Source organism: Pan troglodytes, chromosome 12 (genome assembly GCF_028858775.2).
Source record: "Pan troglodytes isolate AG18354 chromosome 12, NHGRI_mPanTro3-v2.0_pri, whole genome shotgun sequence".
In the NCBI taxonomy this organism is placed as follows: domain Eukaryota; kingdom Metazoa; phylum Chordata; class Mammalia; order Primates; family Hominidae; genus Pan; species Pan troglodytes.
In genome coordinates this window covers 22917627-22943148 of record NC_072410.2, presented here as the reverse complement: position 1 = coordinate 22943148, position 25522 = coordinate 22917627, and the positions used below count along the sequence as shown (strand labels likewise).

At 42.0% G+C, this 25522-nt stretch overlaps 1 protein-coding gene and 1 long non-coding RNA gene across 15 annotated transcripts in view; one reads left to right on the top strand and one right to left on the bottom strand.

Annotated features, from left to right (window-relative positions):
• AFF3 (ALF transcription elongation factor 3) overlaps positions 1–25522 on the bottom strand; it is a 597234-nt gene that overhangs the window by 446952 nt on the left and 124760 nt on the right. For 12 of the 14 annotated variants that reach the window (XM_054678053.2, XM_054678052.2, XM_054678050.2 and 9 more), the window contains 4 exons: positions 19152–19226; positions 16464–16584; positions 14802–15114; positions 14286–14671 (listed from right to left, as the gene is read on the bottom strand). In XM_054678053.2, coding sequence (XP_054534028.1) covers positions 14286–14671; positions 14802–15114; positions 16464–16584; positions 19152–19226 — 895 coding nt within the window. The remainder of the gene's footprint in view (positions 1–14285; positions 14672–14801; positions 15115–16463; positions 16585–19151; positions 19227–25522) is intronic. The other 2 variants (XM_054678056.2, XM_063788971.1) reach the window with 1 other exon arrangement.
• On the top strand, positions 7536–10191 carry LOC134807797 (uncharacterized). The gene is made up of 3 exons (XR_010149068.1): positions 7536–7668; positions 9559–9697; positions 9906–10191. It is a non-coding gene; the product is annotated as an uncharacterized LOC134807797 (long non-coding RNA).

The window sequence follows — 25522 nt, the reverse complement described above, 5'->3', positions numbered from 1 at the left end:
TCACCAGAGAAATCACAGCTTATGAAACTTTATCAGAAAAAGATTAATCCATTTCAGGCTTAACCCAAATGTCATAAGAGAACTCATGAATTTAGATAGGAATCCACTTATTATCCAAAGACGTTTTCATATCAAGTTAGGAGAGCCTATATTACTAGCTATATTTATACTTACTTCAATCAAATTTATACACTTTGTAGCTATCACTGATTTGGGGCACAATTATCGAACCAGAATAATATAATAGGGAGCCTTTCTGTATTTATCAAAAATTTCTACAATGTTCTAAAACACTTGGAGTTTATAGACCCCACTCTTTCAGAAATTAAAAAAATTAGACTGTCATTTTAACTGAAAAGCAATTCCACAACAAACTACTAAACACCTATTAGATCTTGGGCTCAGGTGTTAAGAAAATGAGGATGGAGAAAATGATTCCTTCCTTTGAAGGGCTCAGAAAGTCGTAAGTGAGATAAACCCTTAAATAACCACTGATATAAAGTAATGACAACTGTACAGCAGGGGTTGCTTGTTTCTCTCCAATGTCTAGTCTGGACACATGGTGACCCAGCTTAAAGACCTCATGTCCCAGACTAAAGCTATAGCCAGGTGATCTCTGGCCAGTAGGGTGTGAGAAAAAGTGGTTCCTGCTCTTCCAGACTGCACCTCTATGGGCAGGATATGCCCTCCCCTTTCTGTTCCTTCTTCCTGATGGCTGGAAGGGAATATGGACCATGTTGGATCATGTGGATAAGACTAACACTCCTGTAGGTGGCAGAGCAACAGAATAAAGGGAGTCCAATGTCACAGAGCAGAACCAGCACACTGCCTCAGATTGACAATGATAGAAAAATAAGCTCTTGTCTTGTATTTAAGCCACTATTATTTGGAATCTATCCCATGAAACAGCCCCATGCTCTAATTAATATGTAACAGAGATGCTTCTTTTTCTAAGGATTTTTGGTTCTGAAAAATGCCCCCTTAAAAGAAAGAACCAAAATTGAATAGTATAAGCAAAGAAAAGCTTAATTTCTAACTTTTTCATGAAAAATAACACCTTTAATTATGACAATAAATCAATCTTATAAATAACAAAATAGAGATTATAATTAAAATCTTGTAAATTCTCAGAAAAGAATAATTTAAGTAATCATTGGGGGGCATAAGTTTAAAAATAAAATTATATAACCACATGCTGGAACTAATTTTAAAAATTAGAGAAGTAAAAACTAAAGATAAAACTAATATACAAAAACTAAAGATAAAAATAATATACAAAAACTAGAGAGAGTTGGAAACAAAATGGACACTTTAAAATACAAGAAAGGCTTAGGAAAATAACAGTGAATGTAGCTAAAAATACAGATCAAAGCAATTAGAGAGAAACTAATAGATATGAAAGAAAGACAAAAATGATTAAGCATAAGGACAGTTTCAGTAAGGGACAAATCAAAAACAGTTTGTGCAAGTAATGTGTACAAACACTTTATCTTTTTTTTTTTTTTTTTTTGAGACGGAGTTTCAATCTTGTTGTCCAGGCTGGAGTGCAATGGTGTGATCTCGGCTCATTGCAACCTCCACCTCCTGGGTTCAAGCAATTCTCCTGCCTCAGCCTCCTGAGCAGTGGGGATTACAGGCGCCCACCACCATGCCCGGCTAATTTTTGTATTTTTAGTAGAGATGGGGTTTCACCATGTTGGCCAGGCTGGTCTTGAACTCCTGACCTCAGGTGATCCACCCGCCTCAGCCTCCCAAAGTGCTGGGATTACAGGAGTGAGCCACTGCTCCCAGCCAAACTTAATCTTTTTTTAAAAAAAATTCCCTGAGCTAGAACAAACTGATACGCAGACTGAAGGAACACTCCATGTTTCAGGAAATGCATAATACTGAGACATATTTTGGTTAAGCTTCAGAAATCCCAAAAATACTTTAGGGACTCAAATAGAAAGAATGAATGATCTATAAGAGCAAACAGAGTGGGCATCTTAAAAGACATCAAAGCTCAAGAGAGGCTCCAAATTCGATGAGACCAAAGAAACAGAAAGAGAGAGGTAAAAAAAGTGAGACACTGTCATCTGAAATAAAGCTCAATTCATGTTTGTTAGTTTTTTTTCCAGATAGTGGGATTTGAGTTGATTTTTAAACTTCATTTTTCTTCATTATGCAAATTATCTAAATGAGCATGTAACCTGTCAATATAAACAATTAGAAATTAGACAGAAAAATATCAAAAATAAGATGGAATGCAAATATCCCAATGACCAATTTCCAAAGATTATTATCATTTTTTAATAAGAGGAACGGGCCTTGAAGGAATAATCTGGTGGGAAAACTAGAAAACGATATTACTCCAGGCATACGCAAAGACAGAAAGGTATGAAAGAAAATGATGGTTTAAGGGAATGGCAAGAGGTCTGATAAGTGGATGGAGATCAAGCCTGGGTTAGATTATATGCTATGCTTGAACTCATTCTAGTGTTATTCTTTATTTTTGTCACTGATCTGCCTGACATCATTTGAACCAGTGAAAGTAGGGTTCACCCTATATTTGAGGTACAGAAACTCAAGTCCAGACATCAGGGACAAAATTATTAGAGCTGGAGTACCAGCTCTAATAGGACCCCATCCTAGAAGATGATAGCCCAAAGACAAGTGAGAAGGGAACTGTCCTCAGGAAATTTGTGAGATCAGATGACACCAAATAAAAATAAATAATAATGTATGGTAATTTAACACATGTGGACACTACAGGAATTGAGAAGAAAGGAAGGGGCACTTTGGTGGCTGGAGCAGGTGGGGGAAGTGGTAAGACTTGCACTAGGTCTTGAAGGAAGGACAGAGCATTTTAACTTAAGATTTCCAGTTTCACAAGAAATTGTCTTCATAGGTGAATCCTACCTGTGGCTATAATTCCATAAAAAGGAAGCATTTTTTCTTGCTGAAATTATAAAAAAAGGATGGACTAATAAGTCAATTATGCTGGGATCTGACTATTTAAAAATTAAATAACTAAAGCCTCATCTTACGTCAAAACAAATTCCAGATAGATAACTTTTCATCTATTTCTTTTTTTTTTGAGATGGAGTCTTGCTCTGTCACCCAGGCTAGAGTGCAGTGGTGCGATCTCAGCTCACTGCAAGCTCCGCCTCCCGGGTTCACGCCATTCTCCTGCCTCAGCTTCCCGAGTAGCTGGGACTACAGGCGACTGCCACCATGCCTGGCAAATTTTTTGTACTTTTAGTAGAGATGAGGTTTCACCATGTTAGCCAGGATGGTCTCAATCTCCTGACCTCATGATCCGCCCACCTCGGCCTCCCAAAGTGCTGGGATTACAGGCGTGAGCCACCGCGCCCGGCCCATCTATTTCTTTTATAGTGTCCTATGTTAGATTTAACTCTAATCTTTGGTAACAGTCTTTGTAACCATACTAACAAAGGAAGAGAGAGAGATACAAAATTTAATTTGTCCACTAAGAACAAAGGTTAATCAACAAACCGGAAAAACTGTTTACAATGTAATTAGGAAAGATTGATTTTCTTAATATTTAAACAACTCTTTTAACTCAATGAGAAAAAATATATATAAACACTTCAACTGAAAAATGGGTAAAGGATATGAACAAAAAATGCACAAAGGTTTATAGATGAGAATTGTTTGCTCATTTTGGAATTATAAATTGGATGTCTAAGAACTTTTCTTAGGAACAAATCACATATATATACAAAATTTACTTAGTCACTCATTGCAGAATAATTTGTAATACTGAAAAAACCTAAAACAGCTTAGATAACCAACAAAAGGATTATACAAATAAATTATAGGATAAAATCACTGAAGTTGTCCAAATAAATGAGATGCTGAACCACTAAAGACCACATACTGAATGTTACCAAAAACTGTATAACGACATGGGAAAGTGGTTACAATAAGTAAGGAAAATAAATTAGATAACAACCAAATATAATAGCTTTAATCCCAATTTAATCAGAAAGATAAAGTACAGAAAAAAAGACCAGAAGGATCTGCTCTTTAACCAAAACATTAACTGTGATTATTTCCAGATTATAGAACCACAGGTGATTTTTTTCTTCTTTATGTTTTTGTTGTAGTTGTTTTGAGACGGAGTCTCACTCTGTTGCCCAGGCTGGAGTGCAGTGGCGCGATCTCGGCTCATGAGTAGCTGGGAATACAGGCACCTGCCACCACGCCCGGCTAATTTTTTTTTTTTTTTTTTTTTTTTTTTGTATTTTTAGTAGAGACGGGGTTTTGCCATGTTAGCCAGGATGGTCTCGATCTCCTGACCTTGTGATCCGCCCGCCTCAGCCTCCCAAAGTGCTGGGATTACGGGCGTGAGCCACCGCGCCCAGCCCTTCTTTATGTTCTTAATGTTATCTAAATTTTTATAACGCAGACCTGTTACTTACAAATTCTTTGCTGTCCTTTGCAGCAAAACTTCCAGAAAGACTGTATGTAATGTCTCTAATTCCTCTTCTTGCTTCTCTCTCAAACCCAAGTAGACGTTGGCCCCAAAAACTCTCATCAAGGGAAATGCTGACCTCCATGTTACTAAGCCTAACACAGCAGAGGTGACACTGGTAATAACTCCCTTCCCTTCTTGAGACCCCCTTTCCTCGTGGCTTCCCGAAGCTATACTCTACGTTTTCTTCCTACCTACTGATCCCTTCTTCTCTTTTCTGCTGGTTCCTTCTCATCAGACTGACCCCTTTAGGTAGGGATACACCACAGGTCAGCCCTCATCACCTGCTCTCACTCCCTGGGTTATGACATCCAGGCTCAAGGCATTAGATGTCACGTGTATGCTCACAACTCCCAAATCTACACCTCCAGCCCAGATACAGATTTCGTTCTCCAAACTCCAGACTTGTGGGTCACCTCCACTTGGATGTCTAAGAGACAACTCAAACTCAAAAAGCCCAAGTGAGTAAGTAAACTCTTGCTCTTGCCCCCAAAACCTGCCTCACACATAGTTTTTCTCATCTCAGTTGATAGTAACTTCTTCCTTTCATTTGCTCAGAACAAATATCTGTCCTCAGTTCCTCTGTCTGCCATCCAAGCTGTCAGCCAATCTTACTGGCTCTCCTTCAAAATATATAGAGAATCCAATCTTACCATCTTTGCTGTCCCCATGGTCCCAGCAACTATCACCCCCCACTAGATTAGCACAATAACCTGCCAAGCCAGGTTCCACTTCTCCCCTGACCCATTACAGCTCATTGTCAGTGCAACAGCCAAACCGATCATTTTCATACCTACGTCAGATCGTGACACTCCTCTGCTCCAAACCCTTCAATGGCTCCCAATTCTCACAGTAAAGCCACGGTCCTTATTGAGGCTTGGCAGGCCTTGCAAGACGTGGCCTCCCCTGCCACTTCTCCCACTCCATGTACACCGCTGCAGCATGCTCTCTTGTTGCTATCCCGGGCGAGAAGGCACATTCCCACTCAGCCTTCGCTCCAGCTTTCCATCCTACTCCACCTGGCATGTGCCTTCTCCCTGCCATGTCTTCCTGGCTAACTCTACCACGTCCCAGCCTCACTGTTCTCCTGCTCACATCTCAATGTCTCAGTGCAGTGACCCAGCCACCCTCTTGATGCTGCACCCAGCTCCCACCCTCCACCCCCATGGGCATCCCTAGCCCTCTTTCCCCTGCTCTGCTTTTTCCTCTCTCTGTACCACTTACTGTCAACTACCAAAAGGTTAAAAATCAAAATTCTAACAGGAATTTAGGTAGGCTATGGTGACACAGGAAGGCTCCTCTGACTTTCAGGTCTGTCTGGTAAAGGGTGGCATGACCCTGTGTGAGGGAATGTCCTGAGGGACACAGAAGGACCTAGTAGGTATGAATCAGTCATCAAAGATGGATGAAAATGAAATCGCCAGCAATTAAGAAATCCCAGGGGCATGACCAAAGCTAAGAAGCGTTAAGTTATAGATGGGTTGATTTGTTCATCAGCATAAGGGTCAGAGTTGCCCAAAGATGAAAAGGGCACCCCAGGAGGGCACCATCCCCTTCTGCTGGGGGGTTTCAGCATGTAGCAGCATGAGCCTCAGCAGGGATGCCATAGAGAGCATCGAGTATCCCTCGGGGGATGGAGGAGGTCTTCATCGCTGATGGAGATATCCAAGAATGGGGGAGAGGTGGGCAGAGGGCCTGTCTATACCTTTTGTCAGGGCTTATAGAGAGAAATAGCTGAATGCATACATTTTCCTATTTTCTGCTGTTAATCCTTTTGTTACACACATAAGGGGTCAACCATTTAGTATGTATTAAAAACATGCCAAGGCCTATATGGACACAGATGCTATTCCTGAAGGTTATGTCTGTCAGATAACAAATACACAGAGCTCAGGAGACATACACGGCTTATGTTCACCTAAATTATGAAACAATGCAGCATTCCCATGAATAACTGAACGAGGAATCGTGACAGAAACAGGATTGGTAAAGTACTAAATGGCATGCAGAGAAAAAGGCTGAGAGACATTCTGGGAAACAGCACCCCATGGGGCCAACGGGTGTTTCTAAGAACTCTGCATATTTTAGGTCTTTCGTACATTAAAACCTAGTTCATGTGGCAGAGACGCTGGAAATGTGGGCTCCCTCCTATATTGCTCTGTTCCCCTCATCACCCTCCTTATTCCCACATCATCTTGTGGCCACAGAACACGACCATCTGTGGGAGCACACGCACAGCACACCCGCACACACTACCCCCGGGGAAGGACTTCTGCTCATGAAAATCAAACAAAGGAGAACAAGGAAAAAGAGGCAGAGAACATAGCGTCCCACTCAGAGCACTGCCTGTTAAGTGTTTGTTTCTGAGGCCAGCATCTAGCTCTATGATTTATTTTATATGTGCTGTGTTTACATACATCAGTAAATACGGTTTCCATTTCGCTTTGTAACAGCAGCTATAAATTATATGTTGGAAGTGTTTGGCTCCTCTCTTCCCATAAAGGTCTGGCAGGGATTACGGAGGCCCCAACACGGGAAGGCCCAGGATTGGTGGGGAGCACCTTCTTTCATCCATATCCTTAAATTAATTAACTCACCCAATAAGCATCTATTGAGCACAAACTATGTGCCAGGAACCATTAGAGATGCTTCAGTAAGCAGTACCATGAAAATGGGACAAAAAAAACAAAAATCCCTGGTTTTGTGGAACTTATAATCTAGTGAAATTCATCCACCTCTCTTCAATTTCTACATTCAGAGCTGTCAACCCATCTGGGGTTGGACACATGAGCAGGTAAATGCAAAGCAAATAGGGCCACTATAAATAACTATAGGAATTATTATGAGTGTGAATTGTTTCTGAGGGCTATGTGCCAGCCACCGTGCTAAGCACTGTAAGTACTAACTCACCTAACAGTCATAAAAATGCTATCAGGAGGTTCTACCATGATTCTGTCACAGATGAGTCAACTGAAGCACCAGGCCATCTGGCCAGCAAATGGAGTGAAGAAACTCAGACATTCCAGCTCTAGAACCCACACTCCTCGCTCTGCTCTAGAATCGGGCCAATTACAGCAGAGAGAGGGGTCCCAGTCAGTATCACTTCCAGAGGCATCTCTTGGTCCCACATCCCACCCTTTGGTCAGAACAGCAATGGGAGTGTCCAGGCATGGTCAACGGGTGCTTGCCACGTGAGTAGCTATGGAATGGGATCTGCAAACAGCACCAGGGAGACTCCATTTTCATCTACTGTAAATGTATTGCTAATGCTGGTTAATCATGTGGAGATAAGTGATTCTACTGCTCAGCCCAATTAAACACACTATTTAATACACTGTGGCTTCAGACAGATCTGTCTCAACAAGTCATTCTAAATGCTTACTATGTGAACATTTTAATACTTGTCCTCAGCTCAAATCTTGTTGATTTAGTATTTCATTTAATTGGGAATAAAGCTCTCATGTGATAGGTTCCACTATAGATAATAATAGCTCAGAAAAAACAAATACGCAGAAAAAGAGAGAAAAGGTGATCTCAGACTTGAAAATAAAATCTCAGGAGGGGGCTACCATCAAATAAGGAAGAATTACGCTCGCTACTCAGGATTTGTGATATTAATCCAGGATAATCTTGGTTTTCAAGATTTCAGTTATTTCTAATACAAAGGAACTTGCAGAATTTCATCTCTCTCTAGCACGCACACACACACACACACACACAAACATAAAATCACTCTCAACAATATACTCGCTTTTCTATTTTGTTTGCTTTCGTTTCAAAGGTGTTTAAATAACAGAAATGTAGCCAATATTTGCCAAATGCTTAGTATATTGTCACTGTGCTAAGCACATTACATACGTCTCATTCACTCCCCGCTGCTGCAATAACTCTGCCAAGCAGGTATCATTATCATGTTCTCCACCTCACACATAAGGAAACTGAGGCCCTGAGGAATTAAACCACTTGCTCCCCATCACACGGCTGACAGGTGGCAGGCCCAGTTCTTGCTGGTCTCCATAGCTGCACCCATTCCACAGCATTCTACCTCTTCCCTGTATATCTGAAAGACTGCACAAGATTTTTGACCAAAGAAAGGATGAAAGACACAAGCTTTTCTCACGAAACTGGAAGAGTGACACCTCCTTTCTGGGTGGAATAAACGCGGAATCACACGTCACTTTCAACCAACTCCAAACACAGAGGCCCGGGGGTTCTTGAGCAGCCCCAGGTGCGGAGCTCAGGCCCTGGAGGCTGCAGCTGAAGGGAAAGCAGCCCTGTAATCTGTTCAGACGCATTCCGGGGGAGAAAGCTTTACGAGAACTGAGAAAGTATGGAAAATAAAGTGGGCTTGCTAATAATCTCCCTCCAGGTCCCACCCTCCACGCTTTCTGGTCAGTGGTAGTTTCCCACCCTTAAGGCTAGAAAACTTGGCTTAATGATATAAGTCTGAAGGAGCCCAGAGAGGAAAGAGAAAGCAAAAAGTCTCTAGCACCTTCACACACACGATACATTTTAACGCACTTTCTTCAAATTTCTCATCACAAGACTATAGAAACTGAAACTGAAGTTTTTTCATGTTAAATGCCTTACCTTTTTTTCTGTTTTGTTTTTTGGTTTTTGGTTTTTTTGAGACGGAGTCTCACTCTGTCGCCCAGACTGGACTGCAGTGGCATGATCTCGTCTCACCGCAATTTCTGCATCCCGAGTTCAGGCAATTCTTCTGCCTCAGCCTCCTGAGTAGCTGGGATTACAGGCATGCGCCACCACGCCCAGCTAATTTTTGTATTTTTAGTAGACACGAGGTTTACCGTGTTGGCCAGGATGGTCTCCATCTCCTGACCTCGTGATCCACCCGCCTTGGCCTCCCAAAGTGCAGGGATTACAGGCGTAAGCCACTGCGCCCAGCCCAAGTGCCTCACCTTTTAAGACCCCAATGGCCAAACATAAAAGGACTGGAAAATATGGAAATATTTCCACTTGCCAGTCTTCATTACGACCTTCAGAACGACCCATCTAAACTACAGAAACCAAGTGCTTCCCTCCAGCATCTGAGATCAAGGTTTGGGTCTCCACTCTTTCAGGTATACGCAGTACAGGCACTCCACGTTCTAAGCGGACGGAAGCTGCCCATCGAGCAGACAGGAGGAAGCGCAGAGCGTAACCATCCGTGCTGTTGCTATGCCACGCTGTCCTGCGGGACGTGGCCTCCGACTGCCATGGGTGAGCGAGGGTGATGGGAAAGATGACACCACGACAGGTGGGGAAACTGAGTCTCCAGGCTTGCCACACACCCTCATTTCTCCCAGGAGCAATCAGATAGCAAACTTCAATTTGAAAACATTATACATCTCAAATGTAATTAAGAAATTCGACTGGCATGAATATGTAATGTACACATTGCTTTACAGATGCCTTTTTTGCCCGACAGGCTGGTGCCGACTTTCATTTGGAAGAAATCCATTTTCATACAAAGGTAACCAAGAGTGACAGGAAATAGGAAGCCTACATCATTTATCTTCTGTGAACTTTAGAAAAAATCAGTTAATTGCTTTTCTAGGAAGCTATTTTATGGAATCGCCGTGCTTCATCTTTCTATTCTTTTTCATGGCATAAACGGCAATTTTTAAATGCCCTTCATGAAAATTCTATGATTAATCAATACATCTTAGACTATTTAATTACTTATTTTAACAAATAAAATTCTGATCAACCATAAATGGTTTCTCTGTTCTTATAGATGAATTATCAACCACTACGAAAACATCTAGGATACCACAGTCTATTGATTGATATCCAAATTCAGGTGTCTCTTTCCTTACCACTGACTAAGCTATGGGCACCAGCTCCTGGCTTCCTCTGCTCTCCTGGCTTATCAAATGAATTCTGTTCCCAGCCACTGGAGCCCTCTGCAACAGCAGTTTCAAACTATCACTACTTATTAAATTGCAAACAGAAAACTATAAATGTGTAGGTTTTGGAATACACTGCTGAAACTGTAACTTGTCAAACCACCAACTGCAAAAGGCCCAGGACACTCCTGTGTTGTCTCAATGGCTCTGCATGTTAGGTTTTTCACACCACTGTCCTATTTTGTGCCCTGCCCCCATCACCTAACATATACATACGTATTTTTAAATTCTACCAAGTTTAGGCTAATATAACTTTTTTCAAATCCAAAATGATCATCTTAGTAATGATTTTATATTATTCCATGAACCAAAGACAGATACACTATGAAGTTAATGATGCTTAAGCTTCAGGGTCTCTGAGGCCCTGGGGAGTTGGGGGTCGGGGGGGTGGGGGTAGTACTGGGTTAACACAGGTATATGTCTTTGAAATACTGGCAAAGGTGAGATATTTTCTATTCCTTCATTTCTAAAGAAGATCCCCAAGACTGCAAATTTGAGGTCCCACAAAACTGTATCTGCCTCTCTAGGTTAACAGTCCCCAATGTTTGAATCTGGAATTACATGCTGAGCACAAAATATTAATTTGTGTGTGTGTGTGAACAAAAAATATTTCACTTCAGTCAGAAATAAAATTCAGTGTGCTGTGCCCTAGAACATTCTAGAGGGCATGCTTTGGCTATTCGTTAGTCCCTGGTCTCTCACCCAACCGTAGACACCTTTCCAAGGGGCACTCCCAGGGAGGCTCACTTAATGAGGAGTGGTGTTCAGAATAAAAGACTCAGCTACAACAACAAAAATATGTTTTTCATTAAACACAAAACTGAGTCGGAAAAAGCCAGCCAAGAAGCAGGTGTAAGAGTTAAGGAATTCTCTTGAGGTCTTTAACTTCCACATCAAATTGCACTGGATTTTTCTGCACTAATTACCTATTATTGAAGACTCAGGAATTACTGCAAATAATTTGCCATAGCAGCAGGTAGGGTGCAGATGTTGTAAGGGAAAGAATGAAGAGTTTATGAAGTGTAAAACCAGGCAAAAGGGATTCAAAATTTCCAAATTTTAAAAAATAATACAGAATTGTTTTTCTACTACAAGGGTGATGAAGGTGAGGGAATTTTCCTAGGGCTAAAAGGCCAATTTTAAACTTAATTTGGACTGTAAATGAGAGAAACTGCAAATTAAAAGCTATGTGCTGCAGTCTAATTTATTCAGTTAATGTAAATTTCTTGGAGGCAGAGATTACATCTTACACTAAAAAAAAATTCTCTCATTGCATTGCACCTAGTTATTAATCTGATTTTCTTATGAGGAATGTACCTATACGATGCCAAACAGCTATTTTTGCATGGTCCTCCTTGTTTTTATGTCATTTTTACCTAACCCTTCCAGCCCCCAAATTCTTCACACTGTGATAAGTCTTGCTCTGTAGCTAACATCCTGAAAAACCATAGTCAAGTAATAACCTTGTAAGTTATTTTCTTTGGAAATTTCCCTAAAAAACCCTTCTCTACCTCACTGGAAATTAATGTCTGTACTATTGAGAGGACATTTTCATACCAGCAGTATCTTTATTTTTAAAAATATTGGCATGAATATTTTTGAAATTGTCACATTAAATTGTTTTACCTCTTTCAAAAAATAAAAATATTTATTCCCTCAAAAGTAAAATCTGGTTGATAAAATTCTTCAGCTTCTATGTTATGATTGTGAATTTTATTTTTTTATTTATTTTTTGTAGAGATGGGATCTCACTATGTTGCCCAGGCTGGTCTTGAACTCTGGCCTCAAGCAATCCTCCCACCTCAGCCTCCCAAAGTACTGGGATTACAGGAATGAGCCACTGTGCCTGGCCTGATTGTGGATTTTATTTGGAATAGCCTATAAATATTGAACAATGTACCTGCAAAAGAGTATGTCTTAATCTTCTCTTGGAATACTGTCAACAAAGATCTCTGAGTTTGAAGGGTAGAAGTAACTTACTACTTGGCTGCTGACTGTGAAATGTAGTCATGTTTTTATTGTGGGAGTGGACTGATTAAACAGACAAGTGTTATAAGGTTCAAATTACAATATTTCTCCTAATATGCAGTGCTTTTAACTATAATAAACACTGCACCCCCCTTCACAAAAAAAAAAGAACCCACCCACCAATTTTTAACTTTCTTCTACAAACACCTCTTATCTCTTCTCTATCAAAGCATGACTGGCCTTTTTGAAATATTCAGGACAAAATGTTAGGAAGAGGGCAGGCTCGCTAGTTCAATGTCACTGCATATAGGGGAAATGGAACACTTCCCATAGAAAGCTCTGATTTCTCTCAGCATGAGTCTCTGTCTGAGGCATCCCCCTCTCTCTCTGCTAACCAGACACCATACACAGCATGTTCTTTCCAATCTGAGTCCTCAAAGGGCATCCTGAAAGTGTCCAGGTTATTAATGACATACCCAAAAGCCTCATAAAAACTGCACAGTTATCTGCTTAAGGCTTTACTGGCAATCAAAAATTCATCTTTTTTTGTTTTAACTAGAGTTTTATGAACTCACTGAATTCCAAAATAAACAAACATGTAAATTATTACCTAATAAATCTGAAGTTTCTCTGGTAGATAAAAACCATTTTAACAAGAAGTCAATTGAGATTGAAATAATGAAGGGGTTCCTGGTGGTTGTAAAAGTCAGTCACCACTGCTCAAGGATACGCCGGAATTTATTTGCTGCTACCAGTCATTTGATGATGACGAATCAAACAGCCTGATGAATTCAGTTTTGTAAGGTGGTACCTACGTGTGTCTCCTACAAACTTTTAAAAACGTAAATGCCTATAGAAATTACATTTTGCTTCCATTAATTTCTAGTGAACATTTTCTAGAATCTATCATAAACGTGTAATCAAAAAAAGTTACGGTATACCTGTCACTTGATTTTCTCTACAAAACCAGTGTAAACATCTCATAGATTAAAAAAGAAGTCTTTTCTAACGGTGATATGTTGATCTCCCTATCAGTCCGTGGTGATCTCTGAGATGATAGCTCAGAAATGTTTAAGCTCAGCCTTGTGAAAAATGCAACAACAAATGTCAAATCATTGCTTTCATTTGGTTATTAAATCAAATTAAGATACAAAGAATATTCTGGCCACACTGTTACTCAGTCTTTAAAGAATATGTTAAAAAGAGAAAAAACTGAACAGTTCCTAAGTATAATGTTCTAGAACTCACAGTTAATTTTAGTTAGTATACAATATCACAGCAAAAAATATGTATGCATGGTCATATTTTTTTCTTCATGTACTCTTCACAACCATCATCAATTTGGAATATGGTCTGAGATAGGACAGGATTTCCAAAACATTTGAATAGTTCACCATATTCAAAGTTGAATAATTAAAACAATTAATTTAAAAACTATTATGAGGTTTATTTGGTAAAGTTTGTGTTAAAATATTTCAAAACACGAAAATGTTAAAAGAGTTTTGGAACTCTTTTACATAAAAATTTACCTTAAATAGGTAAATAGATACTGAAATTATAGCCTTTAAGTGCTTTTCTTACTTCTGAATCACTTATTCACTTATTTCTTAATTTTATTTATACCCTCAGTGAACACTAGCTATTCAGAAGAAAATTCTCAAACTATAGTGAAGGGGACATTCCTTCCCTAACTAATACATACACACACAACTGCGTTTGCTGGAACTCTAAAAATTCAAATTTTAATAAATTTGACATTTTAAGAAATCATTATTTAAGTCTGCCTCCCCTTTTAGTGACTGCTACAAATCCTACCACATGAAGTCAACCACATCACTGAAAAAAAAGAAACATGGAAACTGAATTCACGAGGGTCAAATTGTCACTTGTAACTATGCAGTTGCACGTGAACGGTGCTGATAAAGACTCACCTCCCCCTGCTTGGGGATGCTGAACTTGGAGAGCTTGGCCTTGGCTCTGGCAGGCTCCGGCTTGCTGGCAGGGACTCCCCTGTATGATGTGCAGTGCACGCTGGTTTCCGAAGACGACTTCAGCTTAGGAGACTCATCAGGGGCCTGATCTTGGCCGTCCATCGGCCGCACATATGCGGTCGGTTTCTGCTGGACCAGGCTGGGTTTTGAAGCTAGGGATGGAGGAAAGTTCTGAACACAGTGTCCGCTGCTGCTGTGCTTGGCCGCCATGGCAGGTGGCCTCTCCTGGGTCTGAAGGCCCACCTCCACATTGCACACTTGTTTGGCCCGCGGCTGCTGTCTGCCAACACCATCTCCAAGCAAGGTCCTGAGAGAGCCCTGTTGTGCTGAGTTGGAAGAAGAAGAAGAGGAAGATAAGGATGAGGGGGGTCGACACACAGGGATTTTCTTTTTTCATTATAGTTCTCTGGGTTTTAGCAGATTTGTGCAAATCAAGCAACCTGTGCCTGTGCTTACTTGCTCTCTGTTGGCCATCGGAGGGTGGGTGCCCAGCCTTCTGCCAGCCCATAGTGCCTCTCTTACTCTGCTGCACGGGGACAGCTGCTGGTGTGGAAGTTGTAGTGCTACAGATAGACGAGGGCTGGGTCTGGGCTCTTGACTCTGCAACAAAATGTTCATCGATCTTGTTCACAGGAGTCTGAGGAACCCCAGGTTTGGGAACTCCAACGAGATGACTCTGATTGGATCTATCAGTTAAAAAGTCTTTCATTTCATCATAATTGCCTAAAGTGTTCTGGATCCGGTTGGAGAGTTCATCCCCCTTGTTAGTCTGGAGAAAGAAAAACACATCCACGCTATTGTTAGAGACAACAGAAACACCGGAGATAATCAACAGGTGCCCTTATCAATCACAGAGCCAGGGTTGTCACATGCGGAATGAGATCTGAGAGATGAAATCGAAATCCTTATCGTCTCTGAAGATGTCTGTCAGCACTTGGTGATGCACCAGAACAGGAAGCCTGTAATGGCCTTGGGGTGCATAAAAAGGGATCTATCCGGCCGGGCGCGGTGGCTGGCTCATGCCTGGAATCCCAGCACTTTGGGAGGCCGAGGTGGGCGGAACACCTGAGGTCAGGTGTTTGAGACCAGCCTGACCAACACGGCAAAACCCTGTCTCTACTAAAAATACAAAAATTAGCAGGGTGTGGTGTCGGGCTGCTGTAGTCCCAGCTACTCAGGAGGCTGAGGCAGGAGAATCACTTGAACCTGGGAGGCAGAGGTTGCAGTGAGCCAAGATCATGCCACTGCACTCCAGCCTGGGTGACAGAAGGAGACTCTGTCTCAAAAAATAAAAAGGAGCAGGGGGCTCTATCCTTGGTATTGTGTGTGTTGCAGCTAAAACAGATTACCTGGAAATCAGGAAAATTAACTATTGCAACTTTAAAAAATGAACTGGATTAAGTCTTTCTATGATTGGATTGTCCTGTAATTGTAGTCCCGTTAGAAGCTTTACTTGAAAATTCAGATTTGGCTTGGGATTAGTCTAAATATCATTCTTGCCAGAAATCCAGAGTGACAGGCAAGAGATGTCAATGTGAAGCTTAAAGGAACAGGGGGCTAAATGTGCAGGAAGCTGGAATGACCCAGAGCTCCATGCCGCCTAAGGTATTTGTGAAATCTGGGATGACATTTCATTTTGGAAGCAAGGTTATATTTCTGGCCTTTGGTAAAAATGAGAAATAATCTTAGACTTTCTTTCTCATTAGCCCTAACAGGTACTCTAATCCTAGCGTGATCCATGTACGACAAATATGTAACACAACCTCCTTCTAACAGTGTTTGTTTCCCAGGATCTGAGAAAACGTAACAAATGGGATTGACCTTGATATGTCAATGTGGAGATGAAGTCTGTATTATTGATAAAAATCACAGCAAGCAGATCTCAATAGTAAACAAAAGTTGCATGTTACTGAGGGAGTGGCCAGTAAAGCCATGTGAACCACACACCTCAATTTCTGGGGGAGGACCCTGTACTTGGTGGCTGAGCTGTCTTCCCTGGGCTAAACAGACAGAAGATGCAGTCAAGTTTGGTCAGCCAATTCTTTTAGTCAAGGCCACCATCACAGGGAGTGAGAGAAACAAGTGAGAGGTAGAGATGAACAACTGAAAACTATCTACCTTGTAGGGCTCACTGAAGAGAGAGTAACTAGAATTAAACGTGCCGTCATCCTGTTGAGTTTCTTGATTTCTTCTTTCTCGTTCTTTCCTCCGTAATGCATTTCTATCTGGTTCATAGACACTGCATCAGGAAAAACAAGAGAGAACAACCACACGCACAAATTAAACTGTAAAGCCCAATGTAACACTTGTGTGAGTGCAGAAGTCTGGTTCATGGACAAATGGTGATGACAACAAGAACATGGATGAGACAAAAGCCAGAGTCATCAGGCAGTGTGCTGGGGTGTCTAACAATTACATTCTTCAGGGGGAAAAGAATCCTTAGGACCAGTTCCAACCAGTACTAGGTTTCTCTTCCTGGTATGTGAAAGAGGAACTGTTTAAGCAACTTTGACAGGAGAAGACTGAAAGGAATCTTAAGGCAGACGGTAATTACAGTGATGTGTAAATAGAAATTATGAGCATATTTTCTCTATGACAGAGCTTCTGAGTGTTATATGGGAATGCTCCTGTTCTTTTTTTTTTTTTTTTCCTTTTTGCATGGCTGTGTTTCTGTAGTGATTCTTTCATTAACTAGCTCCCTAAAGAGCTGTTAAAACTGCATGCTGCAGTGGTTTTCACAGTTATGAGCCTTCTTCTGATCTCTGTTAATCAGTCAAGTCGTCAAACGACTACTGAATCAATTCTTCCTTCTGATATATTTGACACTATCACTCCTCCTAACTATGAAAAATGTGCCAGGAGGAAGGGGTGCAGGCAATGAGGGGAGAGAACGGAAATTGAATTACGTTGTGTCATCAAGGAACTCCGCCTTTTGTTGAAGAAAATTAATATCTATTCTCTCAAAATACAATTATGAAGTGGCCAGGCACCAGACAACTGGAAGAAATGAGGAAGAAATAAAGTGTTCCTTCCCCCTAATAAGGAGAAAACAAAGGGGCTAATTCAACTAGTGATGAGGAAGTGACCTGTTTACTGAAGGAAGGAAATGCACTTGTTTTTCTGGCTCCCTGGATAAAGAAATCTGGCCTCCGTGTAGACAACAGAACCAACACTACCAATCAAAAAGAGCTTACAGATCCCTTAAGATGAGCTCTGTCCTCCTTTCCCAGCAGAAGCAGGTGGGTTCAGTGACCTGGCCATCATTCTGCTTCCAGCTCCCACTTGGTCTAGTGGGCAGATGCTGAGCTGGGAGTCGGGACACTCACCTGTGAAATGTGGTTCTCCCCAAATCAGCGACATGAGGATGGAAAAGCCACTCGGTCTCTCTACGCCTTAATGACTTCATTACAAAGCAGGGGCGTTTCATGGCACTGTTATAAGGCTTAAATGTGAAGGTAATCTATAAAATGGCTTTGGAGTAGCTTTAGGTGCCACAAAATCCAACATATTGCTAATAAAATATTGTTAATAATAAAAGGATCTGTGGGTTCAAAGGAACTTATAAAAATTGTGATTTTTAAAAGCTAAATAACTATCTTTAGTAAAATAGAAAGTGTATGCATCATGTAGCTGTAGGGGGACACACAAATTATTGTAAAATAAATATTGCTTATCCTAGCTCTGCCCGTGTGGCTGGGGTACAGTTTAAATTTGCTGTCTAAGGGGTGATGCGATACTAAACATGCTTCTGGCAAGGCTGCTGCAGCACCTAAGGCATTTAATTTAAATTTAAGGTTAGGGAATGTAAAGATATCCAGAACATGGAGCCTATTAGCATTTTAATTCATCCTTAGTATATTACCCACAGTTATTAGATTTGGGAGTCCAACCAGTGACCTTCATATAACGGGGACTGCAGCCTCTAGAATCTTCTACCAACTGAGAGGCTCACAGCACTAACATCACGATCACTGATCACTAAGAACTCTCTGGGGTGGCTGTGGTGACAGTGACCAGCCTAAGGAAAGCAGGAGATGGGAAAGACACTCTTATTCACAGAACCAGACTTCCAGTTCCCAGTAGAGGGTATGATGGTCCTGCCCTGCTTGTGGACATTTGTAATATGAAACCCCGGCTTTCACGAACATTCCATGGATTTAAAATGGAGACTGCTCTGAGGATATATGACCCACACTGCAGATGGATATGAAGTAGCCTTTAATCAACAGGAGAATTCTAGTTTCATTATGAACTTCTAGCTTTTGGAACAATATTGACACTTGCAGTTAGAAAACAAAAAGCAGCCGGGCGCTGTGGCTCATGCCTGTAATCCCAGCACTTTGGGAGGCCGAGATGGGTGGATCACGAGGTCAGGAGATCGAGACCATCCTGGCTAACACGGTGAAACCCCATTTCTACTACAAATACAAAAAATTAGCCAGGGGCGGTGGTGGGCACCTGTAGTCCCAGCTACTCGGAAGGCTGAGGCAGGAGAATGGCATGAACCCAGGAGGCGGAGCTTGCAGTGAGCCGAGATTGCACCACTGCACTCCAGCCTGGGCGACAAAGCGAGACTCCCTCTCAAAAGAAAAAAAAGCTTGCACAGCATGCATCATAACTCTCCCCTTTTCCCATACATAGCAGGGACTCCCACACACATGCTTGCTGCCCTCAGTCAGGTCAACCCAACCAGACACACAAGACTGGTGTGATGCACAAAGTGGCCTTATGTAAGATGGAGCAGGCAGGTGGTCATTGAGAATGATTTCTGGGCTTCTCAGAAGGCCCCCATGCCCAAAATAATACCTCCTGCATCTGCTGGCTGATGACTGAAATTCCACAACTAGAGAGTCATTCCTCTGGTTTAAGATGTCTTCACCCCTGCAAGAAATATAAACACCACAAGAAGCTGAAACACTTTAAACCTGATTAGCCTTGAGTATCTTAGCGTGCATGAGTCTGTCAGCATATTTTCCAGAAGCCAAGGGGAAAGAATCCAAGATCCCGGAGGGTCAGAATGGGAGGCAAGCTGAACAAAGGAAGGGACAACAGTAGATGCAGTCATGAAAACAGATTCATAAACTCCACTTATTTTTCAGTGTGGCTTAAATGTTTAAGACAAAGGCAATAGGATAAAAACCAAAATTAATTAGGCAGATATCAGACCCAATACATTTCCAGGGTCTGGGAGTTATGAGTCATGTCCTACTCTGAAAATGTTGGAGGTGAGAGAAAAGATGCTCCTCTTTAACTAAACCTGCCTCATCCCCCAACCCCTTTAAGCTGAAGGATACCCCAAGGCACTCCAAGATGCTTTATAAAGCATCCAGATTGCTAGATAAAATCCACTAATGAAGTTCTACCCGCATAACCAGCCTACAGCTCCTACTACCAAGAAGGAGTGAACACCCTCAGGACCACTTACTCATAATCTACTAATAGAAATCCACTAGCCATCTTTTCAGGGGCCTGCCATCATGCTTGTGCCATGCTTCCACACCATAAGATGAACCCAGAATGACTCAAAATGGCAACGTCCCCACTTCTTCAAAGGAGAGGAAAGGAAACTCAAAAAGAAAGGCAATGCCTTCCCTTTGGTTTCTCTCCTCCTTCCTTGGTGGGTAGCTCTGTAGCCTCCACTGAGCTGCTTCTTAAAACTAATCTACCCATTCCTTCTCTTTAACTAGAAGCACAAGCCCCCCACCACATGTCATTTCATGGCTAGGGAGCTAAAATGTCACTTGCTTAAAGCAGATGTCACTGTAAGAGAAAGGCTGGGCTTCCCACCCCCTGTATCTCCCTAAGTGTCTGAACTCTCACCTTTCTACCAATACTAAATGTTTTGACTCATAAAGACAGTAGCTTCTCGACAGTGAGCCCCCATCCCACTAATTACAAGTGAAAATCGTGTCGGTGCTCACCAGCCTGCAGAGTGCCTTTCTCTTCATCTCTTGCCATGAAAGCTTAGCCCTCTTCGTCCCCCTGCCATTTGAGCAATGTGAAGATCATGCTTTAAAAGCAAAGAAAGCTTTCCCCTGACAAGCTGAAAGTCAGGTCAGCTTCCCCTGGGATGGCTGACTTAGGTCTAAGAGAATTCCAATTCCCGGCATGCCAACATATACATTAAACTCAAAATGTGTTGCACGTTATGAGTTATGTTTCTTTGTTACTAGCAGATGGTAAAAATTTCTATCATCTGCAAAGTTGCTCCTATTTCCATAAAAATTACAAAAATCACATTCCTCAAATGTATGTCACCAAATGTATTTATTTATTTTGCATGAAAGTGGAGGTAGCCAACTGCTTCAATATTATTTATCATTTGTTGCAGATGCATAACATTCCCAGAAAATAAACCTTTTTAATCAACTCCTTTTAAAGGGCCTATTTATTTTTAGAATTAAAAAAATAGCAAATAAAAAATGTAGTGAAAACATTTTTGATCATTTCTCACTTATTTGTTTTAAATCTATAAATTGCGGTATCTTGTAGAGCTCCAGCCAAGGCCAATTATGGTGGTTAAGTAGAAATAGACGTCTAAACATGAAACTGTCATCATTTCCAAAATTCATCTATTCTTGAGCATACGGTAACAGCATGAAACTAAATAAAAGTAACATCTATGAGCCCGATGGCTTTTCTCTTCCATTGAGCTCAAAACATTTCACCTATATGTCCCTTAATTATCCTCACAATGCCCCTTGGAGAAAGACACTGATGGTGAATATTATGACTAGGTTAACTTTTTTAAAGATCAAGAAACTTAGGATAAGAGTTTGATCATCAAAACAATGTCATAAAGACACACTGTGTAAAAGGAACAGCAATGTCCAAAGTACCTTACTCAGCTCTGCCCAGAGAACAGGAGCTATCCTGGAGCCAAGAAGTGGTGGCACCTCTTAAACCCTGATGTCTGACAAGCCCAGTAGTGAGAAGTAGTTAACATGAGCCCCACAGAGGCAAAACAGGAATAAATGAAATAAGGCAAGCTATTTCCCAGTCAGACAGAGAGAACCACGAGGAGAATTCTGGAATAAAGTCTCAGCTGTTATAATTTTTTACAGCCCCCAATTGACAAAGGATAGAAATCAGTCTCTTTCCACAGCTCACACACAAAGCAGACCTATGTAACCTAGAATTGTGGAATGGAAGATAGAGAAGTGAATAAAAAAATAAAAAATGATAAGATTCTAAAGTTGCCCAGCGAGGGCTACTGATGTCACTATTTTTATCAAGTGCTACCCATTCATTAGCCTGCTCCAATCTCTCCCTAGGCTGCCCTACTGGTGAGAAAGGTGCTGGAGCCAGGACAGCCTGCCCTCTGGCTGAGCCACAGGTTGATTCAGCAGACCCAGCCAGCCAGGGGGGATGACCTCCTCCCCACTGCACTCATCCACATGCAGCCTGATGAAATCTGATGAAATGCAGTTTGCTTGGAGCGAGCCAAGCAAACTGCATTTCCCATGGAGGAGACTTTTAGGCAAGGGTATATGAAGCCAATTGTATCCCTTGACTAGAATCATCAAAATGTTTTATTCTTATTTTTAAAAAACTATCCAAACTACTGATATGTCTCCAGGGTTGTGGGGAGTCTAAGAAATAAGCGAATTCAAGGAGAAGAGAATGAACCACCTCTCACCTATCTTTTGGAAAAAGTTATCATGTTTTGCATGTTTTTAAAATACAGTCTTTTTCAAATAACAAAAACACAATTCACTTTCGTCCAAAAGCATTTTCTGAATACCACTATGTCAGATACTGGGGAGACAGGGTCGTGATTGAGCCATCCTGCTGATGAGAAGACAACAGTCTGGGGCAAGGAGAATGGGGAAAAGGAAGAAGGGCACCCATTCACAATCAAACAATGTGAGCAGCCTGTGGTCAGGGCACTGGCAGGGGTAGCACAAGGAATCAGCATTGTTTCCTGCAGGAGACCAGCTTTGAGCTTGAGAAAACGGCAGGTTAAGGAGATGGAAAGGAAGAAGGGCTTAGAGGTACAAAATACATGGATTACTAGTAAGTGGCCTTTGGGAGTATATTCAGAGGCGGTTATGTTACTCTCTCCATACCACCTTGCTTCCTTTTTTTTTTTTTTTTTTTTTTAGACGGAGTCTCACTCTGTTGCCCAGGCTGGAGTGCAGCAGGGTGATCTCAGCTCACTGCAACCTCCGCCTCCCAGGTTCAAGTGATTCTTTTGCCTCAGCCTCCCGAGTAGCTGGGACTACAGGCATGTGCCACCACACCCAGCCAGCTATTTTTTTTTTTTTTTTTTTTGTATATTTAGTAGAGACAGGGTTTCAGGACGTTAGCCAGGATGGTCTTGATCTCCTGACCTCATGATCCGCCTGCCTTGGCCCCCCAAAGTGCTGGAATTACAGGCATGAGCCACTGTGCCTGGCCCACCTTACTTCTTTAACAAGGTGGAATTCCTCATTTAAAGTTTCATTTATGTGGTTTACCCACTGCTAACCTATCATTGCTACCTCACTCTAAATAGGTTCGTCTGATCCCTTCCTAAGAGCAGATTTGGTTTGGAGCAAATGCATGAAGAGTGGATGCAGAGGACACAGAGAAACACTCTCCCCCTTTTTACAGTTCACATCAGGCTGCCTCTAAGCAGCCTGGCCACAGAGAAGACAATCTTTTCAGATACTTTGAGACCTGACAACATGCTAACATGCTCCCTGGGCATGGACCTGGAGCCATGAGGGTGAGGAGGAAGAAGAAAAGGCATAAGGAGGAGAGAAGAACGTTCCCCAGAAACTCCCCTGCTCTCCAGAGCAGCAGCGTAAGCACTGTGTATAATTAAGGAAATTTAATCAAACACTCCAAATTTATAACAATTGTTTTAAATTTAATGAGTCAAACTAATTAACATCTCTTGTTATTTATAAAGCAAATGATAAAAATTAAAAATTGTTTTTTAAATTAGAGTAAAGCAAGGTTGCTGAAGTGTACTTGCAAATTCCCTTCTTAATCTATAGACATAGCTGGTGGACTGAAAGGCAGAAAGACAGTGAGCATGGGACAGGGGCAACTCAGACAGAGAAGGTGAGGCTGAAGGTAGAACGTGGTAAAAAGGCAAGAATCTCCCAACTGGAGTCTTTTGAAGCTCTGAGTTGTTGTGGTTGTGATGCTAGAGGTGCAATGGTGGTGATAGTGGTGGTGGTGGTGATAGTGGCAGCAGAAGTACTGGTAGTAGTGTTGGTGGTAGTGATGGTGATGATGGTTATGATGGTGGTGGTGGTGGTGATGGTGATGATGATGGTGGTTGTGGTAGCAATGGTGACAGTAGTGGCGGTGAAGGTGTTGGTGGTAGTGGTGGTGGTGGTGATGGTGATGATTGTGATAATGGTGGTGATGATGGTGATGGTGGTGGTAGTGGTAGTGATGGTGGTGGTGGTAGCAATGGTGATGGTGGTGGTGATGGTGGTGGTGGTAGTGGTGCTGGTGGTGGTGGTAGTTGTGGCGATGCTGAAAATGATTGTGATAATGGTGGTGATGATAGTGATGGTGATGGTGGTGGTAGTGGTAGTGATGGTGGTGGTGGTAGCAATGGTGATGGTGGTGGTGATGGTGGTGGTGGTAGTGGTGCTGGTGGTGGTGGTAGTTGTGGCGATGCTGATAATGATTGTGGTTGTGATAATGGCAATGGTAGTGGCGGTGATGGTGGTGGTGGTGATGGCAGTGGTAGTGGTGGTGGTGGCAGTGGTAGCAGGGGTGATGGTGGTGGCAGCGATGGTGACAGTGGTGGTGAACATGTTAGTGGTAGTGATAGTGATGGTGGTAGTGATGGTGATGGTGGTGGTTGTGATAATGGTGATGGTAGCGATGGTCATGGTGGTAGTGGTGGCAGTGGTGGTGATGGTGGTGGTGGAGATGGTGATGGTCATGGTAATGGTGTTGGTGATGAAAGTGGTGATGGTACTGGTGGTGATGGTGGTGGCGGTAGTGGTGGTGATGGTGGTAGCGATGGTGATAGTATTGGTGGTGAACATGTTAGTGACAGTAGTAGTGATGGTGGTGGTGGTGGTAGTGGTGGTAATGGTGATGGTGGTGGTGGTGGTGGTGGTAATGGTGTTGGTGATGAAGGTGGTGATGGTACTGGTGGTGATGGTGGTGGTGGCGGTAGTGATGGTGATGGTGGTAGCGATGGTGATAGTATTGGTGGTGAACATGTTAGTGATAGTAGTAGTGATGGTGGTGGTGGTAGTGGTGGCAATGGTGATGGTAGTGATGCTGATGGTGGTGGTGGTGGTGATGGTGGTAATGGTGGTGGTGATGAAGGTGGTGATCGTGCTGGTGGTACTGATGGTGATGGTGGTGGTGGTGATGATATGGTGGTGATTGTTATGATAATGGTGATGACGGTAGTGATGTTGATGGTGGTGATGCAGGTGGTAGTGGTGGTAATGGTAATGGTGGTGGTTGTGATAATGGTGGTGACAGTAGTGATGGTGGTGGTGGTGATGATGACGATGCTGGTGGTGGTGGTAATGGTGTTGGTGGTGGTGAAAGTGGTAGTGAAGGTGCTAGTGGTTAAAAATCTGTTGAGGAGTGAGAAACAGTCAACAGTGCATATAACAAATTCTTAAATCCTAAAGAACATGACTATGCCCCGGCTCACTTATACTGGATTTTCCTTATGAGCCAAGTAATTTCAGTTCTCATGAATGTTCACTCTACTTTCCCCCAATAGCACTATAACATTGGCTCACCAGCACTCCCTTCACCCACAGTGTATTATTTCTACCATGGACTCCTCAAAAATATCGGTCCCCTTTTACTTGTTTGTCTCTGACCACAAACAAGTAAAGGTTATCTCAATCTTAATTCAATCTTGAAAATATTTTTTGGGAGCATTTCTAGATCTCTACTTTAGCTATGCTGACCTGTTCTACCAGAGCAGGAATGAGATTGAGGGTGGTCTGTGCCGTAACCACTTCTGTACTCTATCTTTTGAGAAACTATGACATTAAAGGGAGTCACAAAGTCACAAAGACCCATAGACAAGTTTAAACCACAGTCACCCCAAATAATTTTCTGGGTCTATGTCATCCTCCCAGGCCCATCTGGCCCATGTTAAATGTTGCTAGTAACAACTACTCTACATGGACTTTACATGAATTACTGCATTTAAAACCCCAAGAGGCATTCTCCCTATTTACAGTGAAGAA